Consider the following 15676-nt stretch of genomic DNA (forward strand, 5'->3'; position numbering starts at 1 on the left):
AACAGAGTTGAAGGGTATTGATGAGTGAATGTGCCTGGGACAGTGCAACAGAACCAGTGAACAGAGCTCAGGTTTCTGATTCCCTGATGCTTTAAAAAGTTGATAACAATTTCTTCACAGACAGAGATTTATGGAAGAAATGGAATTATTAAAGTGCTCTATTTAATGATTTCACTCTACACAATTATATAGACACATATATATGTGATATAGGTATATAATGTATGTGTTCAAAACACAGACTCAGATTTATGAAAAGGGACTTGAAGGAAAAAAAGAATGAGATATTTCAAGGGATGAAATGAGTAAGATGACAGCACACAAAAAAAAGCGGTCATTGTTCATACCTGGCCTGGTTGCAATTCTCTGTGTTGCTTCTGGATAAACTGATGTGTTTGGAAAAATAAAAGTGGCACCTCCTGAAGAGAAAGAAGAGGACATAACACCTAAAGATTCATTTCCACAGTCCCTAAATCCACCAAAATTTTCCCCTCCTGTAGAGTGAACGAATGAATGAAGACTCTGAATAACTAATTTCTGCCTTTGGACTGTTATATATAAAAGTTCATTCCAATAATCTTTACATCTAAGCAAATCCATTAAAATTACTGGATAAAAGTCTGTGCAAAATCTGTTTTAAGAAGGAGACAGTCAAGCTCAGGAAATCCCTTCTACCCCAACCACCTCCACCTGGGAAGGTGGCTTTGTATCCTCTGAAATAAAACCTCTTTTCCTTCATTAGTGCATTCCCAGAAAGGTTCATATTTTCAACAGAGACTTTTGGCTCAGACCCTCAGATATCTCATTAATCTTCCCCAGAGTGAAAAAATGAGAAATATTGAGCTTGATGTAGGAAATGGAATCCCCCTTTTCTCAAGCATTGAAATTGCTCTGACTCCACCAATGGACTTGTAATGACCCTCTCCAGGAACATCAAAAATGTTAATTACTGCTGATTTCAAGAACTTTTTTTCTAACTCTTCTGTGGTCCACTGAAAATTGACCAACTAATTTCCCATATGCTGATGATTGGCACGACATTATTCACACTCCCTAGTAATAGATAATCTCCTTTTGGTGAAATGAATTTCAGAATATCATTGTCAGTGCACACATAGAGAAAAAAGATAACACACAGAACTGCTGAACAACACTTGGATATATATCTGTAAGTGGAATCTGCTTGGCAAATTAAAATCTCTAAAGCCAGAGATGGAAAAGACCATCAAGTCCATCTATTTTTAAAAAGGACTTAAATCTCATTCCAAACCACATCAAAGTAAATGGAAAACAAATTTTGTTTCCTTTGGTGGGGTTTGCAGCAGGCCTAGAGCCCACAGCAGAACTTTGCCACTATGACCAGTGGCAAACCTCTAATCTCAGGGAAAGATCTTCTAATCCAGTGAATTCTTCTATGAAACTCACTCAGGGTGAAAAACAAAATAAAATATGAAAGAAGCATTGCAATCCAAGTTTTGTTTTCTTTTTCTTTTGCATTATCCTTTGTATTATCTTTTTCCTTTCTCATAGAGAATTGTTATTTCTGGTCACTGTAGGTAACTAACACCCTCAGGCATGATCATGCAATATTCCAAACATCTTTTGTAGGGATATAAACCACATTATTTGTAGAATTCCATGCCATCCTCTGTTGCACAACTGTTAGAGCAAGTTAAAATAGATTCTGAGTTATTTTCATAAATATTTTATATCCTGAAAGACAGATGAGGCATGTGTCATTCTCCTGCCTACACTCAACACTTTCCTGGGCCAAATTAACAGAACAGTGAATATCAACAAAAATCATTTTAAATTCAGAACAGACTTAGTGGTGATGACAACATCAGACTATTGGAATTCCCTGCTCAAGTCCCACAGCAGCTAGAAAATGAGATAACTGCCTAAAGAGCAATTTTATTGATTTCCATTTATTTCATGGGAGGGGAGGCATCCCCATTCCCCAGAGCCCAAAGCATTTTTGAGCTCCAAGAAACTTCTAGGGATCCATGGAGAAGATCTGACAGTAGAACGGACAGAAGGACCAAAAAAATCAGATAAAAGGCCCCAAAGCTGCAGTTTTATGCTGTGGCAGGGACCCCCTTCTCTTGCAGGACACGAGAAATTTCTGCACCATTTTTGCACCACCTGGCCCTGCGTGATCTCACCTTTTCTCTGTGTGTCTGTGCAGAAAACACACAGACAGCAGGGAGGGGGTTCTCTCTCCTCCCTCCTGATTCACCACTTCCATTTATTTAGCAAGCAGCCCATGGAAAGGAATCCTGTGCTTTTAGAAGATGACCTACAGCAGTGGGAGCAGTGCCAGCATTACCTGTGTTTCTAGCATGCATTAACCGTGGAGAGTTTTGTAAGGCCTTATCAACATCATCTGAAGTCAAATGTGGAAGAGGAGCTACAAAACAAAACAAAAAGCAACACCAAAATGTAAAAAAAATCGTGAATTATCTTTTTAAACCATATTTTCCCCTGACAGGATTGCCTGAATGCGAATCTATCAACAGCCTGCAGTTCAGAGGGAGGTGTGTGGGCTACAGGGTAAATTAAGGCATTCATTTATCCAGTATCATAATTTATAGTTATGAATGCACAAAATTTCTGGCTGGTTACTGACAGTGTGCGTGTGGAGGAGACTGCACCGCACTGGTGTTGCAATGCTTGGTGGCTTTTTCTCTAAAAACCATGTTCATTTTAACTTCTTTAAACTGAGGCAAATTTTTCTCAAGCTCAGGTGAAAGCCCTCAATCCAGATAGTCCCTATTCCCTTTTCTCCCATTGAAATTCTAGCCATGCACTACAATTATTATAATTTGCATTAATATAATTAAATAATTTGCATTTGGACTTCAGGGGCTGTTCCTTTTTTCCATGAATTTACAGATTTTTATTTTTTTTTTTATTCAATTCAGTCAAATCTTCCCAATCCTACCCAGAGTACAGCAAACTGCTGCCAGTCCTTAGAATCATGCCTGGAAATCACTTTATGAATCAATGTTTGCACTCTCGTTTAGTTAAAATGGAAAGAAATGAGTATGTGACCAGAAAAAACATTAGCACTGAACCCCATGTGATTTTTCTTCCTGCTGAATATGCTGAGCTTCAACTCGATTTTTCTCTGAGATGGATACATAGAAAGAGTCCCTAATTCTTCTCTTTGATAAACATGAGTGAAATGAATGGGAATCTTTCCATCAAAACCAACAGGATTTGGGTTTGGGCTCCCTGTAACGTTCTTAGGAACGGCAACACTTGCACAAGACATTTGAAAACCCAATTATTCACAGCAACAGATCCAGGACTGACTGCAGGCACCACGGAGGGCTGGCTTACTCTCTCTGAGGTAGTGTAGGTGTGACAGGAGGATGTCTGCGTTGTAGCTGGGGGTGAGCCTCTGGAAGTCATCCTTGGTCATTTTGCAGAGCTCCTTGCCGTCGATGTTCTGGAAGAGCAGGATGTCCACGTCCGGCAGCCCGTACTCCTTGACCGCCCACTCCAGCCACTGGCGCACGTGGTCAGTGCTCCACAGCGTGGGGTCTGCGGGGGCCACACACAGGAAAATCAGGCAGGGAAAGGGGAATTGCTGAGCCACTGGACCAGAAAATAATAATCTAAACAATCCCCTCTTTACTGACTGCTGGAGGAGTTAATTTCGCATCTTGAGTGCAAGGGAGGACAACTGTGGAGAGCTGTGAGCTCTTGAGTGTAAAATCCTGTTTGAGTGAGCTCCTTCTCCACTCAGCTCTTCTGCCTCATTTTTTTAGGCTTTTTAGCCACAGATTAACAGAGTTTATGGCCCACCAACAGCACTGCAAGATGTAGCTGAACAATTTTCAAAACTCTGTTCAATCCTTATCTTTATTCAAGTGAAATTTCCACCCAAGAATCTTTCTTGGGCGCAGGCTAAATGAGTACTCACAGATTTGGGCAGTTACTTCACAAACCAGAATGGGTTTCTGGTTAATAATATTAAAGTATTAAAATATTCTGCTTTTTTTTTTTTTTTTCCCCAGACTGCTGTGTTGTACATTGCTGTACCTGCGAGGGTTTTTACTCAATACCTGAAGTATTGGCAAAACCATCTGGGGAAAAAGAGACCCAAACAGTTGAGATTTCTAGTATAATGTTTTCTAATGAATCCTTAATTTTAACTTAAGCTTTTTTTTTTTTTTTTTCCCTCTAAACTCCCCCATTTTCTATTTCTCTCCCATTCCTTTTTTCCCTCCCATTTTCCTTGCTCTTGAGTAAGGAACCAAGAACGTGAAGGTCCCTCAGCTCATACCATGAAGAATTTGTATTTTTTGCAAAGAAAAGATTAAAGCCAAGGGGAAAAAAAAATTCTTCAAGACTTTTTTCCTCATCATCTTAATGACTCTGTGATTTTGTGATAACCTCAAGGCTGAGAATGGAGCACTGTGGAGGTCAATTGGCTGTTGTCCATCCATGAAAATCTGGGACATGAATGGCAGCCTAAATAACTTTCCTATGGCTTAATTTCAGTGCCATTCCTTCTCTTTTCACTGTTGTTCAGGCTGGTCTAGAAGAGGTGGAGAACTCCTGAATTCCACGAAAAAAACACTTAAAATAATGACTCTATCTGCTATGAAACAAGCAGGAATCTAGAGGGATGCAAGTCTGATGGTAAATCTTGGATCTAAATGAGATTGCCCACACCTACAGCAGAGAACTCTGAAATCTTCAGTTTGATCTGAAGTAAACAACCAAACAACAGGAAATTTACCAAAATATTTTCATGATGTCTACAATTTTTAAATCCCCCTTTAATTATGATTAATAGAAAGTTAACACAGCTGGAAATGTGAATTTTACTTCTAACTTTACCACATGACCTGCACACTGCCTATGCAATAATCAAAACCAACTGATTTTTGCCCATTAATTTCTTCAAGTGGCCTCCAAATGGCAAGGCTGTGACTGTGACCATCTTGCTCCTTAAAAGTCATTCTCCTCAAACACACCTCCAAGAATACACTAAATAAAAAATCCCTTGGTGAGCTAACCATGCTAGGATTACAACATTTTTTTTTTTTAAAAAAGTGCTAAACACCAGGAAGATAAATGTTTTAGGAGAACATTCAGAAGCTGTGTATTTCAGTGGTGGCAGGACACTCATTATTCAGAGCATCACTCTCCTGTCTCCAGAACAGAATTGACAATACCATTGCAGAGAACACTGCAACAGATTTGTCCACACCTTTCTTGACAAATAACTGAAATAATCACAGCTTGCAAAACTGGCCACAGTCAGTACTCTTGCATGTCTAAGCAACTGAAAAACTGTAAGAATATTAAGCAACCTGGCAGAGGCAGAAATATTTCAGACAGGCACCTCTCTTCTGGAGAGGAACCAGCAGCAAAACATTCCCTCCTGGCTGCAGGTGTTGAGTTTACCCTGTGCAGATCCTGTGGTTTAGGAACACCCACAGATGCCATGATGCTGTGACTTGGAAATAGGCACATTAATTACTCTGCAAAATATTCCAGGTTTGTTTGGAGGACAAGGAAGAAGGCAGCAGCCTTCTTGTCCCATCGACTGTTGAATCCCCCAGCCAAGCCTGCCAAGGCTGACCAAGAATTTCTCAACTGTGCTCTTACATTGCAGTGGAGTTGTCAGTTTGCTTATTAAAATGTTTTATGCTGCCCAGCCTCAGGGGATAACTCACATAAAGGCTCTTCATGCCCTGTTTGAGCCCACAGCATCTACTTTTTGGTATTTGAAGATAATCTGTGCTACGGGGATCATTTCTTTCTCGCACACACCCTGCGCCAAGCTTGTCTAAAGGATAAAAAATGGAGGTGCTTCTTCTTTTTGCCCTCTTTGGGGTGAAATCCTCCAAAATGAGCTACAGGACTCAGATAAGATCTGAGTGCTGGTTATCAGCTTGTTCTGCTGCTGAAATGAGAGGAACAGATTGAGGAGGTGTCCTCACTGTGATCCGCCTCAGCTCATTCTCTCAACAACCCCTAAAAATTACTGCTCTTTTCCTCCTGATCACCCACATCACTACTTTTCTCCAAACACTCTTAAATAATCTTAGTGGCCTCGAGGGAAATGCAGCTTTTTCAGCTTGCTGTTTTGGCGTAGAGGGTCTAACCTGCTGGCACAATGACTCTTCGTTCGTTGGTCGTCATGTTTGGGGGTGGAACGTGCTTCTCCTCCATGTAGTTCCCATAGCTCATCCCCACACTGTCTGAGCTGCTGACCATCTTCCCTCCTTTTGCCACGCTGCAGTCATCTGGAGAATTCCTAGGCAGACAAGAAAGGTGTGCTTCCATTATTATTCCAGTCTTTATTAATATCACCTGGAATGAAATGGAAAACTGGGAGCAGAGTACCTGGAAAACCCAGGACCTCCCTCCCTGTGCCTCTTCAGGTTCCTAAAGATTCCTTCAGTTCCAGGTTCAATGGACCATATATTTATTTCTATTATCAAAGGATCAGGCTGTCTTATCTCTCCAGAAATTATAAATACTAATAATTTAATTCCAGACCCAGAATGGAGGCTTGGTCGTGAGCTTGTCCAGCCTGGTGGCTGCAAGGAGCTGCATTTCCCTCTCCAAACATCTCACAGACAACTGAGAAACACAGAAATGCACTTATTGCATATTTTCTGGGGGAAAACTATTCTTGGTTTCCGTTGTCCAAGCAGTCCAAGGCTTGGAGAGCCGCCCACCTCCACTGCCATCGTTGTTCCACACTCAGTTGCACTTCATGTCATGCAATGTATTCACATTTCTATGTAAGGCTCACAAAAAAGAGGAACATTTGCCAAAGCCATGATTCAAAATACCACACGCATGACTGGAAAAACCTTTCAGCTCCTGACTAGCTCAGTCTCCATGGTACTGCAGTCAAGACAGGGAAATCTGCAGAGGATCTGCAACCAGACACCTCTTTAATTTTGGCTTTGCTTTCTGAATAGAGTCTTTAGGTTTAACATCCCACAGGGGGTTCCCTAATGGCATTTTAATTGCATCACAGTTTTCTTTCTGGCAGACACAGACATATTTGTCCCTTAATTTAATGTCTACAACGTGTTTCATCAGAGGGAGAAAAATTGTTACAAAAATCAAAATAAAGAACTCAGCCATGGGGAATACCTTTAAATGTAAAGAGGTTGTTTGGCAAAGGAAGAAGGGTGTTAGCTGGGGCTTGGTTTCTTTAGCAATACCTCATTACTAACAAGCTTTCTTTTAGTCCTGCCATTTAACTCCTGAAATTGTGCTGTGGTCTCACTAAACAAGAGGCAAGTCACAGATTCAAGGAATCACAGAATGGTTTAGGTGGGAAGGAACCTTAAATCCCATCCAGTGGCACCCCTGCCATGGCAGGGACACCTCCCACTGTCCCAGGTGCTCCCAATGTCCAGCCTGGCCTTGGGCACTGCCAGGGATCCAGGGGCAGCCCCAGCTGCTCTGGCAATTCCATCCCAGCCCCTGCCCACCCTGCCAGGGAACAATTCCTGCCCAAGATCCCATCCAGCCCTGCCCTCCTTCAGTTTAAGGCCTTTCCCCCTTGTCCTGGCACTCCAGGCCCTTGTCCAAAGTCCCTCTCCATCTCTCTTGAGCCCTTTTTAAGCCATGGTTAAAAGGTGGTTCAGCTGTGTTGACTGCTCAGCACTATCATGGTTCAGGAATTAATCCAGTTCTAATTCTCACATGAGAGTTTTAAAAAAAGAACCAAGATGGAAAGATGAAAGATGAAAAAACTAGTGCCCACCTGAAATACTAAAAGAAAATACAAAGTATAGCACAATTTTTTTTACAAAAAAAGTGCTTCTACTAATTTTACCTTTCTGTGTTAAGGTAGATACTAAAGAAAAATATCAACTGCTGCTGACTTTCAGTTTAAAAACAAAATCTATCACAGAGATCATTCAGTGGCTGACAACATCATCTTCAGGAGAAGGAAGAGGGCATTGAATGTTGCCTGGAAAACATTGGCTTCACACACTTTTTCCAGGATGCCTCTAAACACATCCCATATGAAATCTGCCCTGTGTAAAAGCCCTGCAGCTGCTCTGTCAGCCCCAGGACTGAAAAACAACCACGAAAGAAAACACAATCAACACCTGCCACTGCATGGTGGTGAGTTCAGCCCTTCCTCTCACAACCAGAGCACTTGGGCAGTATTTTCTTAGGTTTAGGTTTGCTCCCCTGCCACACACCACTAAATATAACCCTGGGATGCAGCCTGTTTCTGTCCAAACAGAGCAGAGCAAAACAAAGCTGCTTTTTGTTTCAGACATAAACACTGAAGGAGAGCTTTTGTGATGATTCCTTGTGAGTGAAATGTTGGCTTTTTTTGCTTCCCTCTCACAAATGCAAATGGCATAAATGCATGAGTGAGTCTGCTCTTTGAATTATGGATATTTAGAAACATCCTCCACCCGCTGCCCTTACACCTGTGCAGATATGGACCCCGACTCCCAAAACCAATTCTGTTACAAAAAACTATTTGGACTATTCACTGAATTTTTAGGAAACAGAAAGATAGCAACATCCTTTAGTTTTAACTGGCACAGTTATTTAATTTTGGGTTTTTTTTTTCCTGGGGAAAGAAACTTGTGATAAAAGGACTCCAAAGTGAAATATCCCATCAGTAGCAGCCTACAGCACTTCTACAGGCATAATGGTGCATTAAAAACACTCTTGTAAACACTGAGCAGTGAATGATGTGAAAGATCCAGTAGCACAGAGCTTTTGGCAATCTGACAAGGCTTCTGAGATGCTTTTTCTGATCTGAATATAAACAGACAGGGGTGGGGAAGAAGATCATAAATAAGTCATAACTTTTCATTAAAACCCAGAAGCAGATGGTCAAGAATTTTGTCCCTTTAGCTCACTGGGTGGACAAGAAAATCCCCCATCCATCAAATCTCCTAAGACCACGCTTAATTGCAGGCATGGAATCAGCTCCATGGGATTTAACAGGACTACTCTGGTACTTCAAATTGAGTGTGTGCCCTAAACCACTGAGCCAGGGCTTAACTCAACTGCCTGGAACAAACTTGTACAGTACAGAAAGCAAAACTGAAAATGCAAGCAGATGCTAGAAAATGGTGTTTCTAGTGCCCAGAACAACAAGAGAGCGATTGTCTACAAAGGGGTTGTTTTAGGACTTTCTGTGAGTCTGCTTTATTTCTGAACCACCGGGGAAGTAGGGTGGAAAAGCAGTTTTTCAAAAGTGTGCCCAGAATGAAGGGTGCAGCTCTGCAGTGATTCATCCCCAGCTCCAGGTCTGAAATGAAACCAGAGATGTTTTTCTTCACAGCTGCCTGTTATTTTTGCCCTTTGTAAATACACTGTGTTACACCTGGAATTTGCCAAAAAAAAATAAAATAAAAAATTAAAAAGAGGTAAGACTACACACAATCATGGTACCCAAGAACACTCTGTCCAGTCTTGAGGTGATAAATGTCTGCTGAGAAAGTATTTTTTCCCTGGACCTGAAAGCCTCACCTTTATGCAGGGTTACTTAAAATCAAGCTGATTTGATAGTTGAATTTATCACCCATTCCTACCAAAGCTGATTGGGATTTTGTCAGCCATTGACTCTGATGAAAGCAGATGTAAGTTCATAAATAAATGTATTAAACACATTTTTTCCTTTTCACTGTGCTACTATTTTCCCCATAAAACACCTGTGTTGTGCTGAAGTGCAAGGTGTGAGAGAAATTCAGATTATGAACCAGCAAAGCCCTACACGTGTCATTCCTATATTATAAACTCCTCTGTTCAGTTTTTCTGAGTTTCAGAGGGAAATAAGTGAGAAAAAATGTATTCTCCAAATATCTACAAGTCTTCACAAATTTATTTAATAAGCACAGCTCAGATTACAGAGGCTGCTACAAGGTCAGCTCATACTGGGGGCATTGCAAAGCTTGCTCAGCCTCATCCTCATTCACTGCAGCCACTCAAGTTGTCGTGGATTTGGTCTGTGCTTCCTCCCCAAGGAGTTTGTCATTGAAAAAGTGGCCCATGAAGACAAAGCCTGAAACTTCTCTGAAATTTATTACTCTGAAGTACAGTGGGGACAGCCAGATGCTCCCAGGTGAGAAGGAGCCTGTGCTGAGACTGAAAAGCACTTCCAGGGGTGATTTTGGAGGCCTCAGCACTTGTCAGAGGATCACAGAATCCCAGAATGGGTTGGGTATATCCCATCCAGCCCTGCCCTCTGCCACTGGCAGCCATTCCCTGGCTCCTGGCCCTGCAGCCCTTGGCAATTGTCTCTCTCCAGCTTTCCTGGGGCTCCTTCAGGCCCTGCAAGGCCACCCTGAGCTCAGCCCAAAGCTTCTCCTGGCCAGGCTGAACAATGGCAGCTGGGCCAGCCTTTCCTGCCAGCAGAGCTGCTCCATCCCTCTGCTCATCCTGGAGCCTCCTCTGGACTCCCTTCCAAGACTTCTGGTGAAAGCAATTATTTCCCACAGAGAGCTCCAGCACGAGAGGCATGGAAATGCCAGAAAACTCACACTGGTTGAAATATCCCTGGGGTGCTCCCACAGGCTCTTGCCCAACTGCTCAGTGACCTGGGCTGGGGATCTGTACACAAAGAAATAAATAAATGGGAGGTTGAATAACTGGAAAACGGATGGCCAGGGTGGGAACGAGCTGCCAGGTCTGTGGAAGTCAAGGAAGTCCCTCAAACACACCATTGGCTAAAGCTGCTTGAACTGGTGCTGAAACCATGCTAACCATCTGCTGATCTTTGCTGTAAGGTGTCAAAAGCAATCCTAAGAAGACAAAAGAGAAAAGAAGAGCAGTGCAGCCCCCCCCCGGGCCACTCAGCCATGGCACTGCTGTGTGGTCCAGCAGCCCCAGCAGGCCGTGCCCATGGAGAGGCTGGAATGGGGCATCCCCCTGCACACAAGGCACGCAAAGCTGGGGCAAACACCTCTGTGTGGGGTGCCCTGGGCTCAGTGGGTGCTCAGGGTCACTCACAGATGTCACCTGGGGGCACCTCTGGCTCCTTTCTCCAGTGACAGCACACACAGAGCAGTTGTGTCCTGAAAACTCAACAGAAAGCGGGTTTTTTTTAATGGAGCTGTGCACACAGCGACCATTCAATCAAACAATAACTTTGGCTAAATAAATCTCAACATTTTCTTTTTTATTTTCTTCCCCTTAGCTTTCCCCAGCTATCCTGCAACCCACAGCTGCTTTGAGCCTCAAGGCCATGGTGGCAATCAGCGTCTGGCTCACTAGAGGCCAGTCAAGCCATAAATATTCCCAGCCTGGCTCTTTGTGCTCCCAGTGTGGGGAAACAGCTGGTTTAAGTTTGACTGCACGTTGTCATTTCTCCATTAGTGCAAACACTTCAATATTTCTTACGTGTCAGGTTGGAGTGAAGAAAGGGAAAGCAAGGAAGGGGGTCACGAAAAGCCAAAGCTAAGAAATGATGTTCTGTATATACATAATTTACAATTAGATTGCTGCCTGGGACAAGGCTGAGGTTTGATATGGTGATAGCTAGGCCAAAGCCACAAAGACTTCCCAGTTGGCCTATAACTTTCAGGACCTATTTTCTCTTGTTTTTCTTTTATTATTTTTATAGAAATTCTATTATGATGGTAATGGATTACATTTCTCAAATTGTATTTCATTTCAAGAGCTTGTAAGGCTGTTGTATTTGTGGTTTCATAAAATATGAAATACCAGGAGATGGGGCCCTTCCCAAACCACACGTGCCTTCTGTTGTGGGCAGGGACCATACAGAAAGTTAGGAAAATAGAGCATGCCAGGCATAAACAGAAGTGACATCTTGTATGGAAACCATAATTCCCCGTGTCTGTGGAATGTCTGCTGATTTTCATGATTAGCACTAAGGGGCTGTGAGGGTGAAAAAGGCTAAAGCCGATGATTAGCCACTTTTCCTTACCTTCTGTTTTGTCTTAAAAAGCTATTCCTAAACTTTAAGTAATGAACACCCCCACTGATGCTGCCCTGTTCAAAACGAAACACCCACTAATGACAGGACAAAGGAGAAAACTCACCACCAGCTCTAAGTGCTCTGGGCACAGTAAACCCTGTACAGGAAATAAAAAAGCAATGATGGCAATAGTCCTAAATAATGACAGCGATCACAACTCTTGTGGGGTCCCATGTCATTATTTGAAGGTTATTTTTATATTTCACTGCCCATCTGAAAGCCTTTGGTTGCTGGGAGTTCAGTGGTCAATCCCAAATGTAGCCACGATAATTATGAATGAGCCCATTATCCCAGACTGGAAATCTTCTTACTTAGCACCTGCCAGCCCAGCTACCCCCAAAAAGCATCCAAAAAAATGAAATGGTTGTAGTATTAGTGAGCTGAGTTTGTTTTTCTCCTTGGCAACATGTTTGCTTCAAGAACAGAGCCAAACCATGCCCACACACACACGCAAGTGCTCGTGCTGAGCTGGTGGATTTTCAGAGCAAAGAGAAGCTTCTTGAAGCAGTCCCACATGCTGACTTTGCCATTTTTCCAGCTTGGTGGGCAGCCACTCCACCAACCACCCACTCACTGGGAAAAAGGATTATCAGTCTGAGATAATCAATGTCTTCTTACCCAAAGATTAATAAGACTTTACACAGGCAGCTCCAACAAGGAAAATCATTCACTTAGGATGCATCTCCCAGCTCTCCCCTGGGCTGCAGTAGGGGCTGACTCTGCTGGTGATGCCTTTCCTTTGGTTTCAGTGTTAAGAGTTAGACATGGTTAAGTGATAAAGGGTTTTTATTTTGGTATTTAACAAGCATTTTTATGGTGTAATAATTTGTTAGGTGGAAGATGCTGAAATTTATAAATATTGTAGATTGCATATAGATTTTGTAAATCAGCATATTTAACAAAGGTTTTAATGAGAGTCTTAAATGAATAGCGTGACATTTTTCTATTTTAAAGGTTTTTTTTTTAAATAGGTTTGATTTTTGTTTATAGGATATGTTTTAGAGGGGGCTTTTATTTTTAAGATAAAAGATTTTTAAGACAGCAAAAGGTTTTTTGGTTTTTAATGGTGAGGTTTTTAGGATTTTGTTGGGTTTCTTTTTGCTTAGAACAGCCAAAAAATTTTAGGATTATGTTAAGATACTAAGTTTAAAGTATTACAAGTATGTATGTTAAGGGTATTGAGAATATATAAAAGGTATATAAAAAAGAGGTATATATATAAAAAAAAAAGGTATATAAAAAGAAAAGGTAAAAAAAAGTCATCATGGAAAACAAGTGATGTCAGGGTGCTGGATGCACATCAGGCCTGTCCCTCCACGTGCTGGATGCTCACCAGGTGGGGGTCAAGAGGATGGGGCCAGAATTTTCAGTGACAGGATGAGCAGAGATGGCCTCAAACTGAACCATGAGAAGTTCACCTCAAAGGGGAGAAGAATTTCTTTACTTTGTGGGTGGCAGAACTCTGGAAGAGCTGCCCAGGGAGGACAGGGAGTGTCTCTGGAGACCTTCCAGGCCCACCTGGATGTGTTCCTGTGTCACCTGCTCCAGGCAACCCTGCCTTGGCAACAGGGATGATCTCCAGAGGTGCCTTCCAACCCCAACAATTCCATGGTTCAGTGATTCTGTGATTCCCTGGAGCTGCTTAAATGCTCTAATTAGATCCACCAGTATCACACCACGATGCAGAGGTGCCTCCTTCAGCTGAAAGCCTGCCAGCCTAGATCCTGAGAGCAGAGTGGATCTGTTGGAACACACAGCTCCACATGGATGAATTCTCCCTCCCCAGTGCCTGTCCACAGCAGCTGTCACACATCCTGACAGTACAGGGCACCACAAGAGCTCCCCATTCTAATTTGCTGGTTTGTATAGCACAAAGAATCCACTCCTCAGGAGATTTCACATCAAGGGAAAAATAAAAAAAATACACCAGCAAAGAAACTCAAGTTCACCCTGGTCTCTGAAAAGTCCTCCAGTGTGTCAGACATTCTGAACCCAGAGAGTACAGAGGCTCTTTGATGAAAATTCAGGCAGTTACATGCAAAGAAAAATGGTATTTCCCAAAAGAGCCAGCACAAAAGATGTATTAAGTGATAATTTCATTCTCAGATGGCTTTCAAGCAACAACTGGTAGCACTTAAATCAACATTTTGCACATGATTAAATCCTAAGGACAACTAATTATTTCTGGCATTTCTTTAAAACTTCTCTATCAGCCAAGCTGATGTTGGAAAGCTTCTGCTGTGCTTTCACTGCAGTTAACTTTCAAAATACTTCTTCAATGAAATCATCACACTGCTCATGGCAAGAGAAATTTATCTGTGGCCTGAATAAGACTCTGTGTTCCACTTCAACCTGCCTGAAGAAGATGGATTTCCTACAGTAAATGTCATTATTCCAAGCTACCTTTGTGTAGTCCCACCCCTGGGCACGGCAGAGCCCCATGGGTGAGCGTACTCCAAGATCACTGGGAAATCCATGGATTTAAGTGTTGTTTAAGCAGTACCCAAGAGCCTCATGAGAGCATTTCCACAGAGTGAATTCCACCCTAAATTTATGGCATGAATTGCACTCATTGTGGTAGAATTGCTCATGCTTAATTTGATAAAATATATAAAGAACAATAAATAGCAAAGTAACAGTGTGGCATATGCAACCTCCAAATTTATACCACGGGGTGGATCTTTTGGCCTGACCCAGGAGCAATAAATAGCAGGAAAGAGGATTGCTACATTCAGGTGAAAGATTGACTGTAGGGTAGCACAAAAGGTCTCATTAGATTTATGGACCTGGAAGGAACAGAATTAATGTACTCAAAGAAACTCAGTTTGATACCACCTGTGACAACTTGTATTATATATGCAACAACAGGCAGGTAAATGACAGCTTTAATTTAAACATTTCTTGGTTTATTTGATTTAAGGTAAGCCCCCAGGCTGTATTTTGTGGTGGTGGGCAGCGGGATTTAGCTTGAAAAATACTGATACTGTTAAAGAAAAATGGGTAGCTAATCCCTGTGCAGCACACTGAAAATAACCCTTTAATTCCATTCTAATGGCATTTCTTTGTTATTCACAGGGATGCCAGCTCTGAGGCTGTTAAGTTTTGGAATTTAATGCAGGGCAATTACAGCCAAAGAATATCTGGGGAAAATCCTAGCAGAGGGGGCACATTCCTTCTCTGAGTGGGTGCTTAATTTGGGATGTCTGAGATGTTCAATACACTCCCAAAATTTTATACCCTCTTCCAAAGAACGGAATACATGGCCAGGAAGCACTGACACAGGGAGAAGGGAGAGCTGGACAGCAAAAACTGCAATGTTAACTTCTCCCTGGCCACCACTTCGTGGGATCTCATTCCCTGCTCTGCATCCTGAATTATTCAGATCCAGGTGCCCACGAGGGGGGACAATTACAGAGGATAGCCTGGAGATCCTCGGGGCAGCATTTGCGTGGCTCTGCTTGTGGGGTCCTGTTTTAGACTCCTCTGGGACAACTCAGATTTTAAAATGGGTCTAAACAGAGCAATTGCAGTTTTACTAATAATGAAACTCAGCTCAAAGAGCTCCAGGTAGTGCTTGTGGTAATATTTACCGTAAAAAGCATTTTAAGAACTGAAGAAATATTATTCTATAATAATAAAATTTAAGGAAATAAGTTTATGGACTGCAAAAGAGGAGAGCGGAGAAGACTTCTGCAGAAAAGAAGTAATGCAGAG

At 42.2% G+C, this 15676-nt stretch overlaps 1 protein-coding gene across 4 annotated transcripts in view; it reads right to left on the reverse strand.

Moving 5' to 3' along the window:
- The window catches only part of ERG (ETS transcription factor ERG), a 137768-nt gene that overhangs the window by 12835 nt on the left and 109257 nt on the right, over positions 1-15676 (reverse strand). For 3 of the 4 annotated variants that reach the window (XM_088051945.1, XM_014255719.2, XM_005526554.3), the window contains 4 exons: positions 6129-6280; positions 3346-3549; positions 2330-2410; positions 348-419 (listed from right to left, as the gene is read on the reverse strand). In XM_088051945.1, coding sequence (XP_087908071.1) covers positions 348-419; positions 2330-2410; positions 3346-3549; positions 6129-6280 — 509 coding nt within the window. The remainder of the gene's footprint in view (positions 1-347; positions 420-2329; positions 2411-3345; positions 3550-6128; positions 6281-15676) is intronic. The other variant, XM_014255720.2, reaches the window with a different exon arrangement.

This window comes from Pseudopodoces humilis, chromosome 2, assembly GCF_049639895.1.
Source record: "Pseudopodoces humilis isolate 2021_Gansu_Grassland_sample_001 chromosome 2, ASM4963989v1, whole genome shotgun sequence".
Lineage (NCBI taxonomy): Eukaryota > Metazoa > Chordata > Aves > Passeriformes > Paridae > Pseudopodoces > Pseudopodoces humilis.